This window comes from Mus musculus, chromosome 3 (assembly GCF_000001635.26).
Source record: "Mus musculus strain C57BL/6J chromosome 3, GRCm38.p6 C57BL/6J".
Classification (NCBI taxonomy): Eukaryota; Metazoa; Chordata; class Mammalia; order Rodentia; family Muridae; genus Mus; species Mus musculus.
In genome coordinates, this window is record NC_000069.6 from 145,982,606 (window position 1) to 145,996,117 (window position 13,512).

At 46.6% G+C, this 13,512-nt stretch overlaps 1 protein-coding gene and 1 long non-coding RNA gene across 5 annotated transcripts in view; one reads left to right on the forward strand and one right to left on the reverse strand.

Moving 5' to 3' along the window:
- Positions 1-446: 446 nt before the first annotated feature.
- On the reverse strand, positions 447-4,890 carry Gm35352. Its single transcript, XR_376174.3, has 3 exons — positions 4,767-4,890; positions 2,069-2,111; positions 447-1,719 (listed from the first exon to the last, which is right to left on the reverse strand). It is a non-coding gene; the product is annotated as a predicted gene, 35352 (long non-coding RNA).
- Syde2 (synapse defective 1, Rho GTPase, homolog 2 (C. elegans)) overlaps positions 4,800-13,512 on the forward strand; it is a 34,316-nt gene continuing 25,603 nt past the window's right edge. For 2 of the 4 annotated variants that reach the window (XM_006501293.2, XM_006501294.2), the window contains exon 1: positions 6,475-6,564. Coding sequence is in view for 2 of the 4 variants with exons in the window: in XM_006501292.4 (XP_006501355.3) it covers positions 5,394-6,564 (1,171 nt within the window). In the remaining 2 variants the exon portion in view is untranslated. Of the gene's footprint in view, positions 6,565-13,512 lie in introns of all 4 variants that reach the window. The other 2 variants (XM_006501292.4, NM_001166064.1) reach the window with 2 other exon arrangements.

Consider the following 13,512-nt stretch of genomic DNA (forward strand, 5'->3'; position numbering starts at 1 on the left):
ACAAATATTTTGTGTCTGAAATACTGTGCTAGAGGCCAGAGAGATGAGTGATAGAGCAGCCCAGAGTGCCTGTCGCTCATCCAAGGTTTGGCTCTCAGCACCCATACCAGGTCACTCATAACCACTTGTAGCCGCAGCCCCAGGACACCTACTCCCTCTTCTGTTCTCTGTGGTTACAGCTGGCAGTCCACTCTTGACAGTCATGCACACATTACATGCACATTACTGAAAGTGAATCTTTAAAAGAGCATGTGGCCAGGTGTGGTGGTTCATGCCTTTAACCCCAGCGCTCATTCCAGGACTATGTAATGAGACTGTGTCTCAACCAAACAAACCAATCAACCAACTTACCAACCAACCAAACACACAAAATATAATAAACAAACAACAACAACACAACAGAAAACACAATGAAATGAAATAAAATAAAACAAAATTAAGATCAGTGTGCTAATCCAGGTGAACTGTCATATATATTCATGATCTTAGCACTTAGACTTAGCCCTAACCTTCAGAGGCAGGAGGATCAAGGTTTAAGGCCATCTTTGACTATATAAGAAGCTGGAAGCCAGCCTTATAGATACATGAGACTCTATTTCAAAATTAAGTAAAGCGAACTAAAACAAAACAAAAAACCTGTGATGGTTGATATCCTTTGTCCATTGGATTGGTTTTAGAATCACCGCTCTGGTTGCGTTGGTGAGGGCATTTAAAAGAAGATTAATTTAGATGGGAAGGCTTAACTTGCATTTGGTGGCAGCATCCCATGTGCTCTGGGATTGGATGGGATAAGAGAGGAAAAAGGAAGAGGGGAGCTGAGTTTCATCTCCCTCTGCTTTGGTTTGAAATGTGAACAAGGAGCCTTGTGCTGCTGACCTACGCTTTATTCCTCGCTATGGACTGGAACCCTCAAACTGTGAGCCAGTGAAATCCCTCCTCCCTCTGGTCTCTATTCTTTGGGTATCTGGCTACAAAAACAATCACAACAGTGACTACTGCAACATACTAAACTGCATTGTCCTACTCTTAAAAGCAGACTCCATTTTTCAGGATGAAATTCTATCCTGTGGTTCGTTTGTTTGTTTTGTCTTGTGTGTTTTGATTTCTTGGCAAATAAATTCACAGATAAATGAGAATGAGGGCTGTGGGTCTAATGGCCCTGATGAAGATTGCTTTAAGAACGATTCAAAGGTTCAGTTGCATATCCCGTAAACTCATAAAACATTAAACTGTTTTCTGAAAGGTCATCTATTAATTCATAGCAAGGAATGGTCACGTAAGTGCAAACACTATCTCAGGAAGAATGTCTAGCATCTATTTCTGTTCTAGAAAATGCCACAGGGGTGTAGTGGCTTTGCAATCAGATGCCGGGAGTAGGGACGGGGACGTCTTTCCATCTCATTGTGGTGAACTTGAACAAGTGATAATATAGATCATATAAGATTAGGGAATATGAAGTGTTGATGTATTCTAAAACATTAAAGGTTTCTGAATGTTAGAAAACATGAGCAGCCGTAAGTCTTCCTTGCATCACTTTACAGGAAGGGGGGTGGGGGGAGGGACAGAAGGAATGTTGTAGAAGGCTAGATGTAATCAAGAACCTCTGGATGAAGAACATGCCTTCTGGGTCAGTTCAGTGGGTCAGCTGTAGGCTCAAGTTACTTTACTCAGACTTGAAGGAGCTGATGGTAAACCCGACAGGTCTGCACCACAGGCATTCTGGTGAGGCGGTTTAGGAAGAGAACTGCAAACATTCCAGGGCTAAACTTGCTGTCCGTTTCCCTAAGAGCACAATGAAAGATTGAGAACCAGGGAGACACAAACACATCAGAGTGTCTACAAAGTGACCAAAATGCTCTTAGCTACAGTCCCTTCCATGACTGTTAAATGAGCCCCGTGCTCAGCCTGTCAGTTTGTTCACTCCTCCCAGTCAGAGTTACTGCCACCCCAGCTTGCTTGGAGCCAGACTATCCCATGGTTGTTAAATCTCTGGTGACAGTGCCAATGCAGTAGTTGTCAATTCATGAGGCACCAAGGTGACTGCTAAGCCTCTGAGAGACAAGGATACACACTGGAAGATGTCTTGGCCACCCCCTAATGTCCGTGGGAATCTGCAAGATTAGAAAGAAAAGGAATCGGAGATAGTTGAACAGTTGAAGTCACCTTGCTGCGGTGACTGTTGCTGGAGATCATGACAGTTCTGTGGCTATGTCTGAGAACGACATGTTTACAAACCTTTTAGTGATATACAACACACATATAGAAAACTAGGGCTTACATATTTAGCATTAAATTAGATTTAATTTCTGTGACCCCCAAATAGAGTTAGAATTGTGAGTTAAAGTTCTCGAACCTTCTCAGGGTGACCTGAACTTCCCATCTTCCTGCCTGTACTTCCCATCTTCCTGCCTGTACTTCCCACATGCTGAGATTACAGGTGTGGGTCACTACACTCAACCTGTTCGGGGTGTGGGGAGGGGGGTTGGGATAGAATCCCGAGTTTTGTGCCCACTCAAAGCACTCTGAACTGAGCCATAGCCCCAGCCCTCTTCCCATCCTCAATTTTAAGCAGGGTTAAGTTTCACTGTGAGATGCTATACTGAGCTTGGTTCTTAGTGATGTCTAAAGCAATGTACAGCATATTACATTGGCCAGTAAATTTCATGACTCTTGAATAAGTTAGCAAGTTGAATTAAGGACAGAGTCTAATATATAGGTGTGTGTGTCTGTCTGTCTGTGCCTGTGTGTGTGTGCCTGTGTGTGTGTGCCTGTGTGTCTGTGTGCCTGTGTGTGTGTCTGTGTATCTGTGCCTGTATGTGTGTCTGTGTGTGTGTCTGTGCCTGTGCCTGTGTGTGCAAAGCTTATGGCATTTTAAACTCTGTTAACTACAAAGAATAAAAAGATTGTGCAATTTAGTTGGAAGGAAAACAACTTCTGAGATAGCGATCAAATTGTGTTTATAGAACCCATTATTGGCAGCTTTGCTATCAGTCATTTCCTGTGGGAATATTTCACTGTGGAATATTTTTATGCCTTGACTATTCATAAAATAGCCTTGGGTTCCTGCAATAAAAATATCCTAGCACCGTTGGTATTAAGGTCTGAACATCGTAGTGTAACGTTTCAGATTAAGTATTGAGATTATGTCTACAAGTTTTCAGTGTGTTACGAAAGAGTTTCAAAACAGCATGAGAACACTGTGGTCTAGTGGAGAGTTGAGCGACGGACTGGAAACTGAAGCTGCTTCTTGTCTATAACACTGCTGTCAACTAAGAAGCTTCCTCATGTAGTGTTTAGGATGCTGGGTTTACCCCAATACAACAAGGGATTATAGTTTCTGTCCTTAGGAAGTGGGTCAATTTTGAATTTTTTAAATAAAAGATACAAAACATGCATACGAATTATGTAAAACAAAAAAAATACCTGAAACAATCTGTTCCAACAAATATATGATAAAGATTTGTGTGTTTATACATGTGTGTGGTGTATATGCATGGTATATGTGTAGCATGTGTATATGTGTGGTGTGTTTGTGTAGTGTACTTGTGCATGGTGTGTGTGTGGTATATATGTGTTTGTGTGTATATGCATGCATGTGTGTTGTGTGTGGTGTATGTGTGGTGTGTGTGGTGTATGTGGTGTGTGTGTGTGGTATATATGTGTGTGTGTGTGGTATATGTGTGGCATGCAGGGTATATGTGTTTTGAATGTGTGCTGTGTAGTGATAAGGACTCTTGAAGTTTGGTAGAACCTGAGACCTAGTCTGTGTGGGAGCTGACTCCATGGTGAAGAGGAGGATGGGTAGGTAGCCCTTCAGCCTCCCCTCTGCATTCCTGTGTTTTGGAGTGAGTCTCAGGTCACAAAGCAATGGCTCCTCACCTCCAGGGTGTGGGTCTTGATACAATTGACTCAAATCTTTAGGCTTGAAAGCTTTGCCTTCACCTGAGGGGCACTCCTGTCAGTTTCTTTGTTCCTTTGTTTAGCTTTTTGAGAGAGGGCCTCAGGCTGTCCTCCTACTGCCTCCATCTTAAGCCTCCTTCCACAAGCAAGTATACCACCACACCAAGCCTAGCACAGGGAAGATTACACGCATACAGATACAGGGGGATGACTCCAAAGGCAGAGAGCCAGGCGCTAACAAACGGCACAGATCCAAGTGAGCTGAGAGGATGGAGCGTTTAGGCACAGAAAGCAGCTGGGCTTACATGGAGGACCATACTGGAATAAGTAAGGACCATTCACTCAACTACCACTTTTGGAGGACTTGAGTACCTACTAAGTGCAAGCATGTGCTAGATATTTGTGCGGTATGAGTGGCTCAAAGGTCATTCCCAATGCATAACAACCAAAAAGTATAGCTGAAATCAGAGATGATGGCAACACTGATTCTTATCGATCAGTGCCAGGCCAGGCAGGGTTTGGTATTGAGAGTAGGTATTTCCAAATTTCACCCTTTCTCTATTTCGACCCAGTGAACACTGAATTTCAGTTAGCATTTTTACATTTAAAAGCTGTAAACTAGCGCTTTTAGTTTGGTAGTTGTACCCGGGGCTCTTATCTGTGGTTCCATTTAACAAGTTTTGTTTGATCTAGGGATTAACGTTGGATGAGAAGGTATCATTTTTACAGAAGGAGAAACAGATTTGAAAAAGAGGGAACCGAAGTGATCTAGTACATAAAGGACTTTTTTTAAAAATTCCTTATTGAATAGGATTTGCTACAGATTTCTTTTTTATTGTTTATTTTTACGTGCATGGTTGTTTTACCTGCACCTATGACGGTTTACAACACGCATGCCGGGTGCCAGCGGAGGCCAGAAGAGGGCTTCGGAACCCCTGACACTGGAGTCCTACACCAGAGCAGCCAGCGATCCTTACAACCGAGCGACCTCTCTAGCCCCGCAAATTCCTTTCCAACAGTTCCGGGGAGCAGGGAACCGATCAGAACATCTTGGGGACAACGCTCCTGTGAGATACACCTGCACTCGCACTTGGTCGGTCCAAACAGTCTTTGTTACTCTCAAGCTAGGACTTGCTGCACCGGAGCCCCGCCTCGCGCAGGGGGCAGCGGGGAGGGGCCGGGGCGGTTGGCGGGGTGGCAGCCCGACCCGCTCCACCTTTCCCTCTCTGCAGCCGCGCAGGCCCCGCCCCCGGAGCGCCCACCTCGGGAACGCCGCGTGTTGGCCCGCGCGCCCCGTCGCGGCTCTAGTTCCGGGGCATGCGCGCTGCGGCGCCCGCGCCCCCCTCTACCGACCCGCCGCTGCCGAGTTATGCCAAGTATGTGAGGAGCTGGCGAGGACCGGCCGTGGTCATGGAGAGCCGCCGCCTCCGCCCGCGCGGGACTCGGAGCCCGCCCCGCGCCCCGGGCGAGCCGGGCTGCTGAGGGCGGCGCTCATGGCGGAGCCCCTGCGGAGGACGCTCGGCCGGCTCCGAGAGCGGCACGCTCCCGGCGCGCTCGGGCTGCACGCGGACTCCGTGGCGGCCTCGCTCTCCGAGGGACGCTCGCCGCCCCACGAGCTCGCGGGCCCCGGTATGGAGCGGCCCGCATGGGGGACCGAGCAGCCGGGCGCGCGGGTGCCATGGTCTCGCGGGGCGCAGGAGGCCGCCGCTCTGGGCCGCGCGCTTGCTCGCGCCTCCCCAGGCGCCTGGGGCAGCGGCGACGACGACGGGGAGGACGAGGGCGCCGACTACTACGAGAACCTGCCGGCGGGCTGCGCGCCCGAGGGGGCGGAGGCGCTGCGGGCCTCGCCTTCCCGAGCGCCGGGCTCCTCCCCGGGGATGGAGGGCGGCCGCCTGGAGACGGGCAGGCTGCAGACCCAGTTGCGAGAGGCCTATTATCTGCTGATCCAGGCCATGCACGACCTACCCCCTGACTCGGGCACGCGGCGGGGCGGACCCGCGGGAGCCCGGGCTCAGGGCCAGCAGCCGCCTCTCCCCCGCGGCGCAGCCGTGCGCCCAGCCTGCAGCCTCCGAGGCGGCGACCGCCCTCCGCAGCAGGTGTCCCCGCCCCGGTCGCCTCCGACGGAGTCGAGAGAGGGACGGCCTCCCAGTCCTCGGATACAACTGTCCAGTTGCAGAAGTCTCGAGAGCCTCCGCGTGAGCCGGCGGCCGCCTCTGCTCCAGCGGTGGGCGAGCGACAGCTGCATCAGGTGCGGTGCGCACCGGGACAGGGACGAGCCCCAGCCACGTGGAGGTGGGATGGACGGCTGGAGCCCGGGCAGCCACAGGGCTGCTACGTCCGCCGCTCTCCTGCCTCCCATCTGCCATGACCCCAGCGGGTCCTCGGGACGACCCTTTAAGGATCCTGTGGGGACCTCTGTGATATCCAGCAGCCAAGAGGACCATCCGGAGGATCTTCCCCTCAAGCCACCTGCGGTGACTGTCAAGAAACTGCAGAAGTGGATGTACAAAGGACGTCTGCTGTCCCTGGGGATGAAGGGTCGCGATCGCGGGACAGCACCCAAAGTTCCCGGAGCGCAGACAACCTCTCCAAATTTGGGCAGTTGGAAAGTGCATGAAAACCACGTCCTCTCGGTGACAACGGACCAAAGAATCACACTGACAGGTAGGACACTTTGCAGTCAATATGCTAAGCAGCGCCCTGAGCCTCTAGTGTGGTGGTTTTCAGCCTTTCTGATGCTGTGACCCTTGAATCTAGTTCCTCATGTTTGGTGCCCCCGACCATAAAATTATGTTCGTTGCTACTTCATAACTGTAATTTTGCCACTGTTATGAGACGTCATGCAAATATCTGTGTTTTCCAATGGTCTTAGGCGACCCCAGTGAAAAATTAGTTCAGTCACCACAGGGGTCGAGACCCTCAGGTTGAGAACCACTGGTGTACTGTTTCCCGAGTGGGCTTCTGCGGGTCTCGGGTCGCTGCTAATGTCATACATTAAATCTTGTGGTCTTTGCGCCCCCTCCCTTCCCCTCCTCCCTCTCTCCTGCTTCCTGCTTTTTCCTTCTTTCCCTTTTCGGATTTTTTGTTTTTCTCTTCTCCAAGAGTCAGCGTGCTCCCTCCCTTAGGACAACAGTGAATGAAGGTTTTAAGTCCTTTACATGCATTTAATGTAGGTTTTGATGCGGGAGGAGGGGGGCGCTATTTTAATTTTTTTCTTTTCTTTTCTGTAGCTCTAGGCAAACTCAAAGACTTGGGAAGTTTGTGAGTCTGAATTCGATCCAAGGTAGAATTTTATAGGCTTCATAAACTGTCATTTTACTTATTAGGCTGTTTTTCTTCTCACCCAGGCACCGCACATACTTGAGCTTAGACATTCACGTGAGCACGCGCTCTCTCGGGCTCTCTCTCTCTCTCTCTCTCTCTCTCTCTCTCTCTCTCTTAATCCAAAGCTAGGATTTCGTTCTCTTGTAGAACACCTATGATACTGGTTTGTAAAGAAAGTAAATGTCACTCAGGGCCAAGTGCAAGCACCTAAGTCCACTTGAAAACTTAGAAAACACTATTTATAGTAGAAAAAAAATTTTTTAAGTCTGGTTGTCCTTATATAGTATGCAAAATCTTTGGTTTGCTATGTGCATGTTTTTAAATTCTCAGAGGGTCTAGTTTTAGAAATCTCTGAATTTTGTTGTAAATATCAAAATTCTCTGGTGAATCAAAACCATGTGGCATCTTGACACCCCCTTAAAGACAGAAACTTTCAGTGAGGAGTTTTAAAAATAGTTAAGTGCTGGAAGAATTTGAGGGTTTCCTGGAAGAATACACACCCAGCCCAGCTGTGGTGGCCCAGGCCTTTCATCCTAGCACTCTGGAGGCAGAGACAGGTGCATCTCTGCAAGTTCAAGGCCAGTGTGGCCTACAGAGTAAGACCCTGTTTTTTTTTTAAAAAAGGGAAAAAAAGATCACATGTCTCTCTGAATTACTGCACAGTAACTTGAAATTATAAACACAAATGTGGGGAGAAATCCAAGTTCTAACTAAAATATGATTTTATATGATTTATAGACATTATACATTAAACAATAGATTCTAATTCTATTTCACCTGAATAAAGAGATAGTAGACAAGTCTTTGTGAAGAGAGATGCACTTTTCCAAGCTCACATCAAAATCTACTACTACTACTACTACTACTGCTTTCCCCCAGATCTAAAGTACTTGTAATAAAAAGTCTTACATTCACAGCCTTTAAGTTCCTTTAACTCTGTATGATAAATTTCACTGATAACAGAACTATGTAAAAACATTCACCATCGAATTACTTTAGTGATCCTGCAGATATTCGGGGAGTTAAATATTTTTCTTCATAGGATGAATTTGTTGCTCCTTCCATTTGACTTTATTTATTTATTTTTTTTTTTAATTTTTTTTTTTTTAAAGATTTATTTATTTATTATATGTAAGTACACTGTAGCTGTCTTCAGACACACCAGAAGAGGGTGTCAGATCTCGTTACGGATGGTTGTGAGCCACCATGTGGTTGCTGGGATTTGAACTCTGGACCTTCAGAAGAGCAGTCGGGTGCTCTAACCCACTGAGCCATCTCACCAGCCCTCCATTTGACTTTAAATCTGGAAGTGATAATAACTGAAAAAGAAATGAAAACCACGCATTGCAACCTCTGCCGCAGCCTTTTATGAGACATCTACCCTGAAGCTGCTGCAGTCCCCTCCCTAAGCCTGGCCCTCCTGGCTTCCTTTCCCATCACACATTAACTCCTCAGCATCCGGGCATGACAGAATAGCGTTTAGGTATCTCAGGATGTGCATAGTTACGCCAGCTCTCGGTGCGCGGGTCCTAGACTGTTCTGGATTCATCCACAGGTTTTACTCCTCTCCCGTCTCCACCCGAGACGAGGCCGCTGTCGTTCAGCAGCAGAGGAACCTGGAGGTTAAGGAGTCTGACCTTAGTAAGAGACTGATCTTAGTTAAGAGTCTATGCTTAGCAGGGTCAAGACCTGGGTTTGGGTCAGGTCCACTCAACACACAAAAGAGAATAAAGTGGAAAAATTGCAGCTTTTTTTTTTTTGAAAAAGTATAGTCTATTTTGAGCAGCATGTTCTTAGTTGTACAAAAGACGGTAAGTATTTTATATCACATTTTCTCTATATATTCATATGGATAGTTTCTTTACAAATGAAAGTACAAGTCAGAATCCATGGTAGATATGTGATGGCATAGAGACACCTCATCTGAGCATTTTAAAAATGTGTGGAGACGATCATGACAAATGCAAACTACAGTGGTTTTCAGTTTTGATTTCCGGCTCCCACCAGGAACCATTACACCTGTGATGGCGTTAGAGAGCCTGCAGCCTGATGGACTGACGTGTGTTGCAGCATTCACAGATTGGCCAATTTGTTCTAATTGAGACAATTATTTAAGAAATCCTAAGTCATTACACTTGGTAAATATTGTCAAGTTTCTGCAAGCCGTAGGATGATGAAGGGGCCGCAGTTCATTTGCCAGCTGTACTTCATTATAAGTCTTTATTTGAAAAGTCCTAATTAGCACGTGATTTTTAGAAATGTATTTTGGAGCACCAGTTGGTCTCTGTTGGCTGTTCATTGTGTGAAAAGTGTACTTTAGTCTCTTTGACTCCACTCCTGCTTCTGTGAAAGAAGACACTTAGTATAGTTAACTGTCAATGATTTACCTAAAAATTTTAAGGTGGTTTTAATTAGATGGCATGAATTTGTTGATGTTGTTTTTGTAGCCAGTGCTGGTCTTGAACTACAGACCTGTGCATGGCCGTGCGGTGCAAGGGGTCAAGCCCAGGGCTTTATGTACACTGGGCAAGCACTGTATCCACTGAGCCACATTCCCAGGTCCCAGCTTGCATGATCTTTTCTTGTTTGTTGGTGTGGGTTTTGGAGATAGAGTTTCTCTACATAGTCCTGGAGCTTACCCAGGTCTGCCCGCCTCCTGAGTGAGTGCTGGGGTTAAAGGCTCCTGCCTCCATTAGGCCCCGCCTCCACCCCTCCCCCTTTCCCATATTCTCCCCTTCCCCTTCTCTCTCTCTCTCTCTCTCCCTCTCTCTCTCTCTCTCATTTTATGTGTGTGCCACCAGCATGCCCGGCCCACACAGTTAGAGATGGTTGTTAGCTGCCATGTAGGGGGCTGGGAATAGAACCTGGGTCCTTTAGAAGAGCAGAGCGTCCTTTTAAACGCTCAACCATCTTAAGTGAGGTTGATAGGGTGATACAGATTCCTGTCTGTATCTTTTTTGAAGCATTTGAAACTCTGGTTTCATTATCTTTTTTTTTTTTTTTGGACGGGGGGTGGGGGAGGCCCTGCTCTGCCAGCACCTCCAACCTTCGTGAACGGTTTCTGACAGTCTTCTGGCTTTAAATCCTGTGCTGAGACAGTTCGGCCTTCCGGCCTTTGGAAGCAAGTGCAGCTTTTTTTGTTTTGTTGTTTTGGAAGAGTGCCACGGAACATTGGAGTTGCTGGTGGCTGGAAAACTTTGAGAATTACAAAATCAGCAGAAAGTCGTGTTGTGCTGGTTTGGAAGGTCTGTGCTTCTGGATCAGAGAGTCCCCGGTCCAAGAGGTGGTGTCCGCTTGTCCTTTGAGAACGCCTTGGGCTGTTTTCAGGCCCTTGGGGAAGAAGTGTTCTTCACTGTTGGAGAAGGATGCTTTTCAAACCATGTGCATATGGGTTCCTGGAAAACCTCCTTAAAGTGCAGATTGAGAAGGTTGGACAGGACCCTGGGAGTCTGCGTCTTCACAGGCTTTCAGGAGATAAGGTGCTGTTTGGAAGGCCACACTTTAGTAAGGACCTGAAGTTCTCCTGACCCTCTGCTTAGGAAAGACGTCCTTACTTAATACTTGATTCTTAAACTGACCCCAGTTAAGGCAAAGCACAGAGCATTCTCTGTTTCAATCTTGTATAGATAGTGCTTGCAATATATGAGTACACTGTAGTTGTCTTCAGACACACCAGAAGAGGGCATCAGATCCCATTACAGATGGTTGTGAGCTACCATGTGGTTGCTGGGAATTGAACTCAGGACCTCTGGAAGAGCAGCTGGTGCTCTTAACTGTTGAGCCGCCTCTCTAGCCCGCCAACGGTAGTCTTAATTGATCCCATCTCCGACCAATCAACACTAGTGACTTTGGAATCTGCCAGAGAGGGGAGTGGATAGGAACGGTGGTTAACAGTACCTGGGTCTCTGGACAGACTTTTACTGCTTCCTTCACCTTGGACAGTTTCTCAGCCTCTTGTGGCATCTTTCCTTGGGCTACTGGGAGGGCAGGAACATAAGTGGGTTCTGTGTAGGCGCTTGGCAGGCTTCGTGAGGTTGCCACCGTGCCCCTGGTCGTTAGGATGCCGCTGGTGTGAGCACATTGAAAACTGAGGGGTAAGGCCTGGGGGAGCTTTGAGGCTGAGCTAGCGAGCACTACAGCCACACACACACTTCCTCTTCTGTGCCTCTCTCTCGAATGCCGCCTGTTACTTTTGTAGAACTGAAAATGATCTCAAGGTATTCCTTTCTACTTTTTTTTTTTTAGTCTCAAAAGTGAGCAAGCATATCGTGTGCTTGAGGGTTTTTATTGCCTGGCACAAGGGGAGAAAAAGAAAAAGTACTTTTCCTTACCCTCTACTTCCTTTCAGATTTATCTGGGAAATGCACACAGAGGTTCAATTTTCTTAAAACCTAAGCATAGGCTTCAGTATCTGATGCTTATAAGAATATTTTTCTCTTCTTTTCTTTTCTTTTTTCTTTTTTTTTTTTTTTTCGAGACAGAGTTTCTCTGTGTAGTCCTGGCTGTCCTGGAACTCACTTTGTAGACCAGGCTGGCCTTGAACTCAGAAATCCGCCTGCCTCTGCCTCCCAAGTGCTGGGATTAAAGGCATGGGCCACCATGGCCCAGCTTGCTTGCTGTCTTTCTTTCTTTCTTTCTTTCTCTCTTTCTCTCTTTCTCTCTTTCTCTCTTTCTCTCTTTCTTTCTCTCTTTCTCTCTTTCTTTCTCTCTTTCTTTCTCTCTTTCTCTCTTTCTTTCTCTCTTTCTCTCTTTCTCTCTTTCTCTCTCTCTTTCTCTCTCTCTTTCTTTCTTTCTTTCTTTCTTTCTTTCAAGAGGATGGACACCACTCTCTTCAGTAGAGATTTTAAAATAATGAAAAGATGCCCATGGATGCTGGACATTTTCAGTTAATGTTGAGATGCACAACTGCTTAGTCTGCTGATATTTTAAAATAGGGGTTAATTACTGAACAGCTAAATGTTACGTAATCCTAAGGTATCTGGCTTTATTATGAAGTAGTTACTGAGAAAATAAAATTGGCTCAAGTAGTTTACCTCTCACTCTGCAGCCTGCTTTTCTCTGTATCCACTGTTGCAATTATCTTACAGACTTTCAAAGTAAAATCACTTTCATTAGAACCTTGAAGTTATACCAATTAGCCTGTATAGTCCCTGCAACTTTGTATACTTATTTTTGTTACTTACATCTTCCTGTGTACTTATAATATGAAGCAAAATCTAACTCCGGAAGGAATCTGGGCAGCTGAATTGGGTGGTACCTTTTAGCATGGAAGGGAAGATGGCCCTGGGCCTTCCAGGTTCAGTGAGAGATCCTATCTCAGTAAAGCAGGTGGAGGGCCGGAGAGAAGGCTCAACGGTGAAGAGCCCGTGTTGTTGTGGAGGGCCTGAGTTTGGTTCTCAGTGGCTCACAACCTTCCATAACTCCAGTTCCAGGGGACCCTGCTGGCATCCTCTGCTTCTACATGGATGCATACACATGTTCACATGCTCTCATACCCTGCTCACACAGGAATAAAATCAGTCAGTGTCTCACGGTGTAATTACTCCCTTTAGCATTACGTTTTAGTATTACGTTTTCATCCGACACATTGGCTTGCTTAGTTACAGGATGCTAAACGCTTTATTTTTCTTACTGCAGATCCTTGGAATGTAGTAAGTACACGCAGGTGCCTATCAGGCACAGTGTAGACTATGTTTGATGTGAAAAACAGTGATAGCGCACAAAACAGTGTATCCAACTGGATACATGTTTGGGCGTTGTTAAGGAGCTCTGAGAAGACAAACAAGATGTGACTTCTGGCTTCAACTTTGTAATTGTGTCAGAACTGTGTGTAATAGTGTCCCTCACAGGTCTGTTATGCTGTTACATAAGAAGAGCTGTGGACTGACTCATGAAGTAGATCTGGCTTTGGCCGTCCTGGGCAGGAACATATGATCCTCGGGAGCCCAAAGTCCCAGTGACTCCTGGCCCTGTGCTTGTTATCTTTGGATGGGAAGGAGAGGGAACTGAAGAAAGATTTTTTTTTTTAAATATAGATTTTCTTTTTATTTAATTTTTTGTTTTCTTAAGACAGAGTTTCTCTGTATAGCCCTGGCTGTCCTGGAACTCCCTCTGTAGACCTGTCTGGACTTGAACTCAGAGATTTGCCTGCCTCTGCCTCTGCTGGGATTGAAGTTGTGAGTTACCAGGCCTGGCTGATTTTTCAGTTATGTGTCTGTGTCTGTGTCCGTGTGAATATAGTGCCTGTGGAGGCTGAAAGGAATCCGAGCCCCTGGGGCTGGAGCTACG